The 15,006-nt window shown below is 45.0% G+C and overlaps 1 protein-coding gene across 5 annotated transcripts; it reads left to right on the plus strand.

Moving 5' to 3' along the window:
• The first annotated feature begins 79 nt into the window (after positions 1 to 79).
• Positions 80 to 13,927, plus strand: ankrd24 (ankyrin repeat domain 24). Of its 5 annotated transcripts, none has more exons than XM_031863868.1 (23): positions 80 to 140; positions 396 to 464; positions 2,316 to 2,446; positions 2,773 to 2,861; positions 2,943 to 3,007; positions 3,146 to 3,203; positions 3,477 to 3,547; positions 3,763 to 3,869; positions 4,480 to 4,652; positions 5,365 to 5,387; positions 5,618 to 5,710; positions 5,910 to 6,026; positions 6,114 to 6,233; positions 6,341 to 6,470; positions 6,616 to 6,794; positions 8,064 to 8,227; positions 8,633 to 9,405; positions 9,507 to 9,823; positions 10,505 to 10,738; positions 11,885 to 12,061; positions 12,142 to 12,303; positions 12,457 to 12,522; positions 13,532 to 13,927. In XM_031863868.1, the coding sequence occupies exons 2-23, from the start codon at positions 429 to 431 to the stop codon at positions 13,601 to 13,603; spliced, it is 3,357 nt and encodes a 1,118-aa protein (XP_031719728.1). In that variant the 5' UTR covers positions 80 to 140; positions 396 to 428; the 3' UTR covers positions 13,604 to 13,927. The 5 variants fall into 5 exon arrangements, with proteins under 5 accessions (XP_031719728.1, XP_031719729.1, XP_031719725.1 ...); XM_031863869.1 differs by having other exon boundaries at positions 13,535 to 13,927; XM_031863865.1 differs by lacking the exons at positions 80 to 140; positions 396 to 464 and adding an exon at positions 1,589 to 2,077.
• Positions 13,928 to 15,006: the final 1,079 nt, after the last annotated feature.

Here is a 15,006-nt window from a genome sequence, read left to right on the forward strand (position 1 = left end):
TGATTGGTTGATTTACGATGGGGGCGGGTGCATTGCTGCTGTCCGCCAGGGAGCAGTGACGATGGTGTGTTGCTGCGCACCGCTGATGGTACAGAAGGGAAACTCACCTGGAGCTGGACTGTCCTCCACAGGTTTTGCAGGTCAGTTTATACATGTGTGTTGACAACATTATTACCTGTATTATAATATTATATTTAACTGGTTTATAATAGTCTGGCGTTGGCACATTCCTTAAGTATTCCTAAAATGTTGGAGCACCATGATGTTGCAATGTTGCTGGGACAATTGTTGATGACTTAGTGATGGGTAAATAAATTCAAGCCACTTTAAGACACAGCCTGAAGCTGTTGCTTACAATAACACTCAAGTTTGTGTCTTTGCCTTGTTCATTGCAGTGTTAGTGTCCAGACGGAGGCCATCAAACCATTATGAAGAGTCTGAAGGCAAAGTTTAAAAAGACTGAGGTAAGAGCCATCTGTTGGTGCCATGTGGAGCGTTACAGTTGGATGTATTTAAAAGTAGTACACCTGTGTGCTACAAGCTATTTAGAGATATAAGCCACAACAAGCTGTGTTTTAACCTAATATTACAGCGTTCACCTGCTCCTAGTCATCTATATAGATCCCAGGTTGCTCCTTATGTGTGTATGTGTGTGTGTGAGTGAATGGGGGGACCCTGGGATTCAGTGTCACTGAGCAGCAGCAGGACAGCAGGGCTGTCTCCAGACTGCTGCGATAACCAGAGATCTCAGGTAGCCTTTAATTATTCACACATGTGCGTGCACACACACACACACACACACAAAGGAACCCCACTTTCCTGCTGTCATCCCGGTGCTACTCTGAAGGGTTTTGTAATGTGCGATTTAACCTTGTTCCCTAATGTACTTCATTTTTAGGATTCTATTATTTTGCCTGCTCCATGTAGCGAGCTGCTTGTTGCAGGCCGACACACTGGGGTCAGTGACCTTGCAGCGCTGGTGGAGGCAGAGAAACTAGCAACCGCTGGCTCTACAGTGTGGTCTGAGCATTTGGATCCTGGTGATGCTTTTAGCACCATTACAGCCTGTTAGTGTCCATCGCCTTCTGGTGAAACTCTACCTCCCTGTTTGCGTTAGTAATTACCACTACAACAGTGACAAGGAGGATCCTTTTGGATGAGTGGTTTCACTTAGTAGCCATTGAAGTTAAGAATACATCTCCCAGGGTTTTCCACACAAATAAACCTCCCCGTATAGCCTGAGAGACGCATACGCTCCATAAGCTAAGAGACTAGAGATTTGAGCTTGTTTGTCTGCCTCATGATGTCCCCTCCGCCACGTAAATGACCGTCCAAGCTTGCAGAAGCGAGCCAGCTTGTTTCTCCTCTTTTTGCTGAGTCCTCGCATCACACAGGCCCTGCTCTGTAACTGCAGATAAACAGATCTACAGTATGACGCTGCCAGCGGAGGGGGGGGGGTACCGTCCAGGACCTGACACAAAAAAAAAACTAATTGGAGAGAAGGATGACGTTTGCTACAGAGAAGTAGGCTGCAGAGAAATTAATAGGTTAGAGAAAGGAGGACAGTGAGGAAAGGAAGGAGGTGGCAGTGTGTGAGGTGCAGTGGACAGACCGGCTATGTCCCTGCTAGCAGCTGAGGCAGGATGATGGGATAGCGTTTTGGATGTGGACAGGGAGCAGCATATAGCAGGGATACTGTGTGTGTGTGTGTGTGTGTCAGAGTTTTTTTGTGTGGCGAGCTATTTGATTTCAATGGAGGTGTGATTTTGAGGATAGCATAAATTCTCCGGTATGCAGATCTATACTATGACGCTGTTGTGACCTCTGAAGGGTATCTAGTAGAAAGTTATGGGTGGCAGAGTTCTCTGCAGTATCGCATGTAACTGTGTTATGCAGCGAGGCGGCAGTGTGTATTGTCAGGCAGGACACACAGCGGCGGCTTGGTACTCTGTGGCTGTATTTAGCTGTATTTAGCTGTGTGTGTGTGTGTGCCCTACTAAGCGGTATGGATCCTCAGCAGCCTGTTTTTAGCCTGATGAAGCGGTTCTGTCCTTGTTTCAGCCTGCTGCCGCTGCCAGTAGGTATCTTCTCTCTATCCACAAATCACAGGGATAGGAAAGGAAATATCCCTCTATTTTATAATATTTCTGTCTTTAAAGTAGCGTGTTGTTACTTATAAAACTTGTATCTCTGGGCACCATTCTAACATCTAATCATCTATTGTTTTCTTTGTTATGAGATATGCTGTGTGTGGTATCAGTTTCCGTTGGGGCGGTTCAAGGTGGTGACCCGTTCTCTGACTTGGTCCCCCTCAGAGTCAGGACTGGAGTAAGAGTGATGAGAGGCTCCTGCAGGCTGTGGAGCAGAATGAGCCCGACAAAGCCTCCGCTCTCATCGTCAAAAAAGGCCTCTGTCCCACCAAACTGGATGCCGAGGGCAAATCAGCGTAAGTTGGGCACCTAGTATTTACCTTTTTATTTATTAGAAGTAAATGCCTTACGTTTGTATTCCTTTCAGTTACACTCATTAACGTCGTGGTTGTTTTTAATAACCGCTGTTGTTGCTCCCGGCCATGTGAAACACATCATTTATTGTGCAGCAGCAAAGTAGTTTCCCATGGAAATGCCTAAACGGGGAAGATTTATTTACTAAAATTAAAGTGATGAGTGGAATCAGCAGTTGGAGCTGAACAATTCTCGGAATTTTATATGGAAACCGATTCTCACATCTCAACTCTCGTGACATGTATATTGTCCTTGGTCCTTCCGGCAGGTTCCACGTCTGTGCATCCCGGGGCCGGCTGGACTGTCTGGAGGTCATCATCTCTCACGGAGCAGACGTCAACGTCACTGATGGCGCTGGTAGGGAATTATCAAATACAGGTTTTATCTCATGAATTGTCATGAATTGTTTATAAATGTCTGTTTCATAACCGGTTGCAGGCTTCAGCGCGCTTCACCTCGCTGCCAAAAACGGCCAATCAGAGTGTTTGAAAAGACTCTTACAGGTAAAACACAGAAGGACAGTATTTTCAGGTTAACCAACGAATACTGTAAAATATTAATGGAATAATGTAAGCTCGAATTTTAAGACACCACTAATTACAGATGGTTTATCTTTTTTTTTTTTGTTTTTTACCCGACAGGAGAGATTAGCAGTAGACTGCATCGACACCTTTGGGAGGACACCGCTTCATCATGCAGGTCCCAGTTAATGAATTATGACACCAGTTTTGATACTAAAGAGTAACTTTGCATACAACAAATACATCTCATAGATCCCATTCGACATGTTTTAAGTATTAAAAGTAAACAGGTGTAAAGGAACACTGAAGCTAGACTTGACAAAAATATTTTATCTAACACCCAACTGAACAGAGAGGTGCTTAGAGATTTAAACTGCGTTTCTCAAAGGCCGCTACATGTTGCTGTATGTAAACACCTGATATTGACTGTAATTGTGATCATTTCCTGCAGCGGTCAGTGGCTGCTTGTCCTGCTGTGAGACCCTGTGGGATTTTAAAGCTGATCTGGATATCCAGGATGGGGTATGTTGAAGGGTTTGAATAGTTTGAATAAAGTTTGGGCTGCGTTTTCTGTTTTGAATTGTTATGTGAGATGAATAAATAAATGAATCAGTATTAACTTTTTATTTACCTACTTTATTTTCTCTTATGTAGTACTTTAGACATCATTATCAAACATGTAAAATGTGTTGTTGATGCATGATGCTTGAATAATCGTGTGTATCTCTCTCTGTCAGGACGGGGCCACCCCTCTGATCTTAGCGGCTCAGATGAGCAGAGTGGAGCTGTGTGTCTTTCTGTTGGGTCGAGGTGCCAATGCAAACATGCAAGACAACCAGGGAAGGTACTGGACTGTTAATAATACTCTGGGGGTTTGATGAGGCAAGCGGGACGGCTGGATCCGGATTGCTCTCTTGTAGCTGCTGCTGAAGCCTTGACAGATGGAATGACGGCCTGCTGAGGCCGACTGCGGCATTGAAACAGCCTTCTTAGCTGTGCTAGAACCAAATAAACCTCTGCAGGATTATTCTCACAGCAGTGGGGTTGTCTGGCTCAGGGTACAGGAAGGATTCCCATTGAAGTCTCCAGAGCTTTGGGTAGATTTGGAAGGATGCAGGTCAAGACTTCCAGCAGGGACCAAGAGCTTTCAGTTTAGCTTTGGATATCTGCTTGCAGAGGATTATTAGAGACATTTGTTCAGGCCACATCATTGTATCTAATGGAAATAATTCCAATGCCTTTTCCTGCAATTCATCCTGAATCACAATCTGATCGGTATCTTTGGAATCCGTGACCAAATTGAAAATAGAGTTCTGTGGGTTTAAGCGTTACTAATGACACACAGGCTGATGATTTATCAGTCTGAAATGGATGTATGCAATTCGACTGCATTGTTAGTTTCCTCAGTGAGGCTGTTTTCCTGTTGAACTATGATGTTTCGTTTGGAATCGCAGGTCTGCATTGATGCTGGCGTGTGAGAGCGACGCCGTTGAGACCGTATCAGCTCTGCTGAGAGGCGGGGCCGACACGCAGCTGGTTGACGCCCTTGGACACAAAGCTACCGACTACAGTGTAACAACGGGCAACCACCGCATCATGCAAATATTGCAGGACGGAGCACCTCCAGGTACAGTATGAGGCACCTGGAGAGATAGACGTGATTGAAGATCCCACAAGGCTCCTTTGACAGTTCACACTCTTTATAATCATATTATCATAAATGTAAATGAAACAGCTTATGACAGCATTTCTTTGAAAATGTAAAGTGGCAGCATGATGTGAAACACGTGGCAGCAACATCTAACAGATCCTCAGATCCAGTTTGTGGCTTCTGTCTGTGGCTGTGCTGCTCTGGATCCTGGCTGCGACTCTGCTCCTCCAGGGAAACTGTAATAGTAAGAAGTGGATCAGGAGGACAGCCGGGTGTGATTGTGAAGTGGGGTTTGAAAAAAAGAGAGAGAGAGAGAGAGAGAGAGAGAGAGAGAGAGAGAGAGAGAGACAAGGCTTTTTCCACTTTTATCTCCCAACAAAGACATTGCTGCTATATGGAAAACAGATGTGCGGCTGGTTTGAAAGGGAGAACAAGGAGAGAATTTGGTGTGCATATGATGCCTGACCACATTAGTTTTATTCTATAATTGGAGATTTTAGTTTAAAAAAAACTACAAGACACATGGATGATACTAATACAAACTACATGTTAGAAAAGAGACGTAATTTAAAAGGAAGTGAGAGTATATTACTTGCGTATGTGCACGTACCTCTAGCTGTTTGCTGATCTCATTGCTTTTGAGGTTAAAGTGTCTTGCTGTGTGTTTTCTTTCCCTCTGCGTACGAAGCTCCTGAGGGTGCAGGCGAAGAGGTAATGTTGCATAGCTGCGTGTTGGATCACTCCCTCCATCAAATGAGATCATGGCCCACTTGGGCCGTTCAGATTGTGTATGTTTTTCCAATATGAGGTCATTATTTTTGTGGGCTGCTTTCTTTTTGTTTTGTCCTTCGCTCCTCTTTGTTGCTAACCCTTTGTCTTAACTTGGTTTATGTTGAGTTTGACCTCGGCTTGTCTGTGATCAACCTCCCACCCCCACGCAGCCCCCCCAAGTCCCCTCAGGCAACTCTTCAATGCAAGGGGGCACTACACCCCGCAAACGGAAAGCTCCTCCACCGCCCCGCTCTCCTCTCCAGGTACATCAGTTTTCACCCTTATAAAAGAAACAGTGTCTACCACTACTACTATGTAAGAGCAAATAAGTGTCCATAATAGATGCTAATCCCATTCGTAATATCTCTGTAGTACAATATTGCGTCTCGAGAGATTAACTAAAGAGTATTATGTCTTTGATGACTGACAAAGATTCATTCTATTCTGTTTCCCATCACAAAGATCCAGGGTTTGCCACCCTCTCCAAAGCCGCGGAGTCCTGCTCCGTCTGCCCAGTCCCCTGAGCCCCAATCTCTTTCTCCATCTCCCCAGCCTACAGAAACACAGCAATCAGCCCAGGTTAGCGCTGTAAATCTTGATTTTTCATGTAACATGAAATGCAGACTTTATCAGGTGCTCACATTTCTTGTGGTTGTCTGTGTAAAGGCAGAGGATGAAGAGGTGTTTGAGGAGATTCGCCGACTGCGTTTGGAGAGAGGCCGTCTGCTCCAGAAGATCAAAGCCTTTGAGCTGCAGCAACAGAGCGCCCTCTCTGCCTTGGAGGAGGTACTACACACATCCAGCAGCAACACCTGTATCAGAGAAAACAGCGCATTTGTGAAGACTTAGGGTTGCTTGTTATAACCACCATTTTTCTTACATGTGCACTCTAGTTGTCCCAACTAAAGCAGCATCTAAAGGAGACACAGGCAGAGAGAGACAAGCTGCTTGATGAGCTGAAGGGAGGCCATGGTATTGGGGCCAGTGACTCTGAGGACATGGATGAAATGTTTGACTTCCCAGGTATGTATTTACATGTGCTTCCCATAGCCTGATAGAGAGCATGCATGTACTTCCCTGCTATTCCACATGGGCATTCCCATGTGTATCCCATCAGGAAGTACACGGATTGATTATTGTTGTCGGTTCTCTTTAACTTTGCCTCTAGAGAAGCTGCTCTCCAAGCGCTCCAGAGCCTCCCCTGCTCAGGATGAGGCCACTTCTCAAGGAGACGCAGACTCGGCCAACCCCTCCCCTGTCCCCGGAGACCCGGGGACTGTTGCCGAGCTGCGTAAACAAATAGAGGAACTTGCCTCACAAAACTCTGAACTAGCTCTCAAAGTGCAGGTGAGGTCAGAGAGTACAAATGCACAAAAACACGCCTAACGAATGACCGCACTTACAACCAATCAGGCATATACAACGAAAAAAATACTCATTCAACTGGCATGCCCCGCTTAGAAGCACACAAACATAACCTCCCTTTTATTTCTCTCTCTCTGACACACATGCACATATCAAGATAATACCACAAAAATGTAAAACTAAACAAAACGAAAAGAAAAAAACGATTGAAATAATCAGACACATGATAAGATTTTTCTTTTGCTAACGTTGTGATCTGCACACACACACACACACACACACACAGTCCAAGGGCATCTTTAAAAAAGAAACATTGATAGTGAAGTGATTATTAAGTGCTTCCCCCTCATGCTGGCTCAGGAGTGGCTGAATGTCCCTGACTCAAACATTAGTCATTACCACTTTCACTTCATGATGCCACACTGTGGTACACTAATGCAGTGAGGCAGTTGTGTCCATACAGGTATAAATAGAAGAGAACAGCATCAGATACAGACACGGGGGCCAGTTTGTAGACATACTTTACTAACTGGGTCATGCTGGTTGAAGAAAAGAAGTTAGTATACAGAAGTATTCTGTTCTCGTGTGGTTTATTCACCACTGTATGAGTATAGAAGCGATCTAGGAGATATGAGATTAAACTAGAACCAAAACCTCCTGCTGGGATTTAAATGGTGGAGGGATTCCATAACTCGTGTTTAATTAAGTTAATTAAAGAGCAGTTCTACCAGTTTTACACATAAAGGTCAGTTTACTAGTCATGGAGAGTCCTTTTTAGCCTGTAAAAACAGTTGTACACTGTCTTCTGTGGCTCTGGAGGAGCTTTGTCAAGAGTGAGAAAATAACTTGGAAATGATGTAACCAGGGTTATGTCTGCATGGGCTTCAATTTATAAATGATTTATGCATTTATGACAGAAACCCATATGTATAATTAATAGGATTTAAATTCTGCTGCTGCATTGATTGTTGAATTTTTTTTCAATCTCAAGAACAATCAAGTACAAGTACTCCAGTAAATCACTGGAGTACTCTTTTAGGTAACGAGTACCTGCAGTTGATGGTGCTCACCTACTTACAAGCCTAGCATTAAAGGTTTTACTAAAATGTGAAGTGTACTCTAAGGGCACTACATGTAAATGATGCATTTTTAGCTAACAGTACATACTGTATCTCCATATTGACTGATAAACAGTTACTGAATGGTGATAACTTCCATACGTTACTGTAATCTCCTCCGTGTTGTGCACAGATGCTGGAGATGTTTGAGAAGGACGACACAGACATGCAGAGCTCCAGCTCGGACTTTGTCCCCATAGTCCAGTACGAGATCCTGAGGAAGGAGTTTGAAGTCCTTCAGGAGCGCCTCTCTCAGGCCCAGGCTTCAGACGAGGCCTCCAGCGTGGCAGAGGACTGGTATGACTGATTAATTCATACGAACTCAAGTGGCCATCACAGAACACATTCACTGGAGCTCTACGGAATCAGATCAAGACTTTTATTCTGAGATGTGCTCACTTCATTTCTAAAGTCTCAACAGTATCTTTTGAGGGTCTCCATCAGGGCCATTTTTTTAAAAGTGCTGAGCATTTACATTTTTCCTGCAGTTTGGACTGTTCATCAGACAAATCAAGCGGCGTCACCGTCTGCTTTGTAAAATTGCAATTGCGATTTCTCATAAACGATTAATCCTGCATATTATCTACATGTTGATCAGGACTGGAAATAACCCCTAGCATGGGTTTATGGTGTGATGTTAGACATGTTTTTATTGTTTGAGTTAGTGCAGGAACGATTACCAATCTTTGTCTTGTTCTGCAGTGGTGATGAGAAGTCTCAGGAAGGAGGTGCAGATGCAGAGAGTGTGGAGGCTCTTAAGAAGAAGCTGCGAGGTCTAAAGGAGCAGTTGGCCTCCTCCCAGTCTGAGCTGGAGGAGTTGAAAGAGCAGATGCGCCTCGGGGTGCTCTCTGTGGAGTGTGGTGAAGGGGACACTGCCGCAGCAGGTGCTGGGGCCGCAGAGGAGGGTCCGAACCAGGAGGCACAGCAGCTGAGAGCGAGGGTGACGGAGCTAGAGGAGGAGCTAGCGAAGAGACTGGCCGAAGAGGGAGGTCAGAGGAGCCGCGACAGTGACACAATCAAACAGCTGACAGAGAAAGTAGAGGAACTCCGTGCTGCTCTGTCCCAGAGAAAGTCCGCGAAAGAAGAAGGGGAGAAAGACGGCGAGAGCAAAAAGACAGTGAAGGGCCTCCGTGACAAAGTTGCTGAGTTGGAGGCAGCCCTGGCAGAGGGCAGAACATCGGGGAAAGATGGAGGAGCAGCAGGAGATGGAGATCAGATCCGTCGTCTCCAGGAGCGTTTGGGAGAGCTAGAGGGCGAGCTGAGGAAGTCTGTGCCCCGCTCCGAGTTGGAGGAGGTGCAGGTGACTCTGGGGATTCAGTGTGAGCAGCTGGCCAGGGAGAGGTCGGACGTGGCCAGAAGGCTCAACAATGCACTCGTGGATCTGGAGAGACTCAGGCCTCCTCCACGCGGAGATGACGAAGAGGAGGAAGAAGAGGAGGAGCATTCAGAGAGCTCAGAGCCCTCGGGCATATCAGGTGTGCGCTGTTGTTTTTTTCTACTTTAAGCATCCAAGTAAAATGCAAGATTATTGACTTTTCTTTCCGTTTTGTGAACGATCATGCCTCTGTCCAATCAGAGCACTCCAGACGCACCATGGCAGCAGTGAGAGAAGAACTGGAGGTTGCCAGGCAGGAAGCAGCCCAGGCTCTGGACTGCCTGTGTGCTGAGCGGGAGAACCGGGCACAGGACACCCTGCAGCTGAAAGACGCAGTGCCACTCTCAAAACATAGGGAGGCGCTGTCTAGGGTATCAGAGCAGCTAGCTCAGACTCTGCAAGAGCTCCAAGAGGAGAAGACCCTTCGTAGTCAGGCTGAGGAGCAAGCTGCCGGACTAGAGGCCAAACTGCAAGCCATGCAGGATGCCGTACCCAAAGAGGAGCATGAGAAAGTCAAGGTCAGCAGGAATCAAAACAAATCTGATGATGACACTGATCTAGAGTTGCAGTTCAGTCAAAAGGATTTAGAAATAGGGAGGATATGCAGGCGTACAGGCTTGGACGAAGGTAGGCCTGAACAATTAATCAAAAATGTATCAAAATCACAATATTGTGCTGAGGGAGCACTGCAATTTTCAAATTACCGGAGGCACAATATTTATTAAAGGCAACATGTGTCAAAATAAAATGTTAAAGCTACTACAAGGAACTTTCAATTTCTGTTGATTTTGGCTGTCCTTGTGGACAAAAGTGTTTCCGAGCACCAGTGTGAGACTGTTTCACAACCAGTTAAAAGTCACAGTCACAGTTTTCACAAAATAAGTCCTTCACTGTTTAGAATGAGGTTTTTCAAAGGGACACACAAGTTAAAGCATCTTATTTGTTCGTAGCAGCTGCTTTTAGCTGTTTCCATTGCGTTGTCTGATTAACAAGGGGGTACAACATTAGCTTATGATCATTACTTAGTGTGTTTTTTTTTACTGTTAGCTGGTAGAACTAGAAGGAATTATAATCCAATGGGTTGGTACACATATTTAACTTAAGATATTAGAGTATTTTGCTCTGGCTTTCTAAGTATGTTACTGGTCAAACTGTACATTAGAATTAATCAGGTAATCCTTGCGCTTTCTGTCTTTTAGGCAGAGCTCCAGCACTCCCTACAGGCCGGTGAGAGCAGTGCAGCAGCAGCCCAGGAGGCTCTTCTCGAGAAGGAGATGGAGCTGAGGGAGCTGAAGTCCCAGAAGGCTGCAGAACAGGGTCTGATCTCCAAGGAGGACCACGAAGCCCTGCGGCTCTCTCTGCAGGCTGAGATCAACGCCGCCGCAGCTCGTTTCAACGTTCTCACTCGCAAACACGAGAAGACCTGCACTGAGGTGTGTGTGTGTGTGTGTGTGTGTGTGTGTGTGTGTGTGTGTGTGTGTGTGTGTTATTGAGTCTGCCTTGTCCAATCCCTTCAAATGCCATCTAAAGCCACATCCGATGTTATTGTGCCTGCCACAAAGTAATCTGTGTTCCATGAAGGCCTTTTTCCTGCCTCTACATTATTCATATGTGTATTATTTTCTCTATTCAGTACGTCCCTCTGTTTCATTGATCCCTCTGTATATGTGCCTACTGATGCAATGAAGTACTGTTGTATGTGCACTATAGGCTGCTAATGACACTTCAAAAGTCATTTCCATAAAAACTCTCACTTTGTAAACTGGGTAATTGCCTCTCCGCCTCAAGTTGGCAAACACAGAGGTTAATAAGGGGCCACATCTTCACATGGAGAAAGACATTAAATTAGCTTTTATGCTCTTCACAAATTGAGTCCTGCTAAAAGTAGAAGGGATTCAATAGCAAAAACACAGGCTGTTTGTAATAAAATCTAAGAGTAAGATTTTGTGTTGGCGGGTGCTCACACACATAGTAAGTACATTTATGCTGATAATGGAGGCAGTATCATCACAAAGTCACATTTCCCTGAGATAAAGCAAGAAAAGCAAATACGTATATATTTACTGTAGCTTGGTTTATTGTATTTATGTGCACTGTAGCGTGGGTGTGCGAAGATCAAAGAGAGAGCCGTTACAATGGGAAACAGGAATTTCCTTTGAGCAAAAATTCAGTGGTTTGGGGGAATAATGATGTTGAAGAAAAATATTTTACATTTGACTCAAGATGAAATCAGGAAGAAGAGGGTGTGTTCACCCTCTAAATCAGGAAGCAAGACAAGGTATAGCATGAGATGTTACTATGGAAATGACCAAACCAAACAGCAAAGTAGTAGTGGGGAAGGTTTTCTACCACCGACACAGGTAAACACATCAAATATAAGTCCATTTCCTGGAGTATCTGTCTGTATGAACGGTATTAATTACGGCAGCAACTGTAATTCCCCTTTCAATACCAAACTCCAGTGCTCCTGGATCAGCCTCCACTTCTGCAAAAGCAGAAAGCATCAGAATTTTTAGACGTGATCAAACGGACTGCCTTGCTGAAGTGACAAGGTGCCACTGGTGGTTTTACCGGTCTAGGTGTTCCAGGTGCAGAGGGAGGCTCTGTTTAACAAGAGTGAGCGACAGGTCGCGGAGTCCCAGCTGGCCACGGTGCAGCAGCAGCTAGCCGAACTACAGGCCCAATCCAGCCACATCCAGGAGCTCCACAAGGGCATCCAGGAGTCCCAGGGTCTGGTCAAAGAGAGGGACCGCAAGGTGAGAGTTCAGATGGCCAAACAACTGCTGTTAAAGCACCTATGAAGTGGCTCAAACTCATGCCCTCTGTCTTTGTGCAGATAACAGAGCTGTCCAAGGAGATGTTTCATTTAAAGGAGGCCCTGGGAGCTCTGTCACCTCCTCTGGGCATCACCACCTCCTCCTCATCTACCCATCATGGCAACCCCGGGCAGCAAGTGGCACTGCAGAACAGGATCGCCATACTCACCCAGCAGCTCCAGGTGAGGAGAGCACTGACACTAGGGATGTGTGAAGTGAAGACAAAAACAGGATTTCCAAGACTTCTTTTCTCACTTCTTCAGACCATATCGACCATCATCTATAAAAACAACAAAACAGACATGACGGTTACATTTTCTGTGACCTTTTTGCAGGATTGGGAGAGAAAGCACAAACAGGTGGTGACTGTGTATCGTACGCATTTACTGGCAGCTGTACAGGTGAGTTGAATGCACACATCCGCGCCAGAGCACAAACTAAGACTGAACCCTGTGTTATGAGATGGAAAAAGGTTTCCACGTGTGTATGCGTGGATCTCATGATGGATGGATCAGTGAAATGTTCTACATGCAACTGGCTGGACAGACGCTCAGTGAACGGCACTGACCGCTGGATTTGAGTTTGTCCCCCTTTGTGGCGCAGACCATTAAGAGTGATCCATCCACCATCTCTGCTTACCAGATAAAAGTGGATGAAATTTCAGAAGAGGTGCAGGCAAAAAGGACTCGACTCATTCTCTCGTTCTATCAGTTTAATCATATATTCCACAACTACGGTGCACACAATAGCCATTTCTTTTGTCATGTTGGTTGTAATGAGAGATTGCTCAGGTGTCGTTGACCTGAAAGAGAACTGTTGGCTTCTTATTTATGCTTCTAGCAGGTTAGGGATGCATGGGTAGGCTGGCCCGTGTGCTTAATCTCTCTTCCTGGTGCATCAGGCATTGAGATTGAATGACCATATTATTCATATTTGTTTTGCTCAACACATTTAAAGGTGTCAGGTTCCCGAGTGTACAGACTGAGCACATTACTTCTCTCCTGGGTTTGTGTTTTCACACTTTGAAAGAGGCCTATAGCGTTACAGTCAATCCGTGCAATCTGATCGTAAGAACAGTATAATCAGCAAAAGCCTCTACGTCCTAGTCAGCCTGATTGGTGGCTTGATGACTGCTTGCCATAGTGGGATGGCATCTCTTTTCAGTGGTAGTGTTAGCCCCCCCACTTTCCATCTCTTCATGCACAGTTTTTTTTTGGTTTATGGCCAGCTTGAAGGCAGTCTTTCCTTAGCCGATCCTGCAAATTTCAGTTTGCTGCTCTGCAAGGATGAGTGGGTAAACCTAAAGAGCCCGTTACGGGGGCTCTGCCTGTGCTCATAGAACAAAAACTAAAAGCAATGTGGAATACAATGTAGAAACTTCATTTTCTTACACTGGTGTGTGTTGCCCAGCAGGGCTGTATGGATGAAGAGGTGCAGGGTCTGCTTCTCCAAATCCTGAGGATGTCACAGCCAGGACACTGAACCTCATAACGCCCGCAGGTTTCTCTCCACCTCCAGTCCCTTGACTGGTCAGCATGTAGCAGCTCCAGCTCAGCAACCTGTGGGACCAGCATCACAGAAACCTCGTCCAGGAAGCCAAATACAACTAATCTGTGTTCAGACATAGCTGCATGTGTACAATAAGTAACTTAAACAACAGTCGCAAGGCTTGACTGATGAGCAAACAGTGAAAAACCTTACTGCAGAGTGCCTTCACGGCTGGATAAGTTAAATGACAGCAGCCTATAAATCAGGGGTGTGTGGTAGCAGAAAGTGAATGTGAACAGAGAGTGTAGAATGTAGAAGATGTGCATTGATTGTGTGAAAAGCATTTTGATTTTATACAATATTATTATAATAAAAAAAAGAAAAACAAACTGCTACGCTGTTGATCATCTTCTTTGTACCTCGCTTCATGCACACATACTGTAGATCGAACAAACAATAGGTTTCCAAAGCAACAGCTTCTACGCTGTCCCTTGCATCTATTTTTGGGGTGATGGAAATGTGAACTCTTAATTTGGCTGGAGCATGTGTGCATGGAAGGTTAGACAGCTGGGCTCTACTGTGGAGCTGCTACATTAGCTGGCAGATATGACTACTCACAAATCACAAAGCTACCATTTGAATTGTACCCTCTTTTCAATTAGTTTTATTGACAAAAAGCCATTAATCAAAGAACAGATCCAAGAAATTCCTGAGAAAGCAAAAGGGGAGATCTGAAATAATCACATGAATCATTTGGACCTCACCAAAAGCCTTGTAGGCCGCCTCGTGTCTGTGCATTCATGAGGTTGCAGCCAAGAACAGTGAAGGGCCTGGTTAAAGATATGTTGCTACTGACACAGGGAGAAACGCAAAAAGTATGTGACCTACCTCTAGTAAGATTTTAAAGTATTAGATTGGCATGGCTTACCGTCACTGCGGCCCAGGAGCAGAAATACACAAGCAAGTCATTGACAAGTAAAGACACAGATGTGGGGTTAGGTCAATTGATAAAATGGTGCATTTCCCTGACAAATTAAGGATTTAATTTCAAGTCCAAATCCCCCTTTTCTTATATCAATCACTGTAGAGGAGCGCCATCTATGGCTCACATCTAAGAAATTCGTTTTTTTTTTTAGGAACACACATAGAGACAGCAGTCATGACGCAAGAAGACAGTATTAAACATTTAGCCCAAAACAAGAGCAGCTTACACGACTGTTCACACGTTTAAGAGCTTGATCATCATTTGTTCAGTCATTCATTGGCATGGCAAGAAAACTAGTGTTTTGCATTAGGAGCATAAATGCACATTATATACACTGACACGAATGCCTGTCTCTGTAGTTAATAAGGCACTGAAGTTGGAGGGGCTGTAGAAACACAGGCATGGATATACT

The sequence above is a fragment of the Anarrhichthys ocellatus genome, unplaced genomic scaffold, assembly GCF_004355925.1.
Source record: "Anarrhichthys ocellatus isolate YVR2014 unplaced genomic scaffold, GSC_Weel_1.0 scaffold30, whole genome shotgun sequence".
NCBI classification, from domain to species: domain Eukaryota; kingdom Metazoa; phylum Chordata; class Actinopteri; order Perciformes; family Anarhichadidae; genus Anarrhichthys; species Anarrhichthys ocellatus.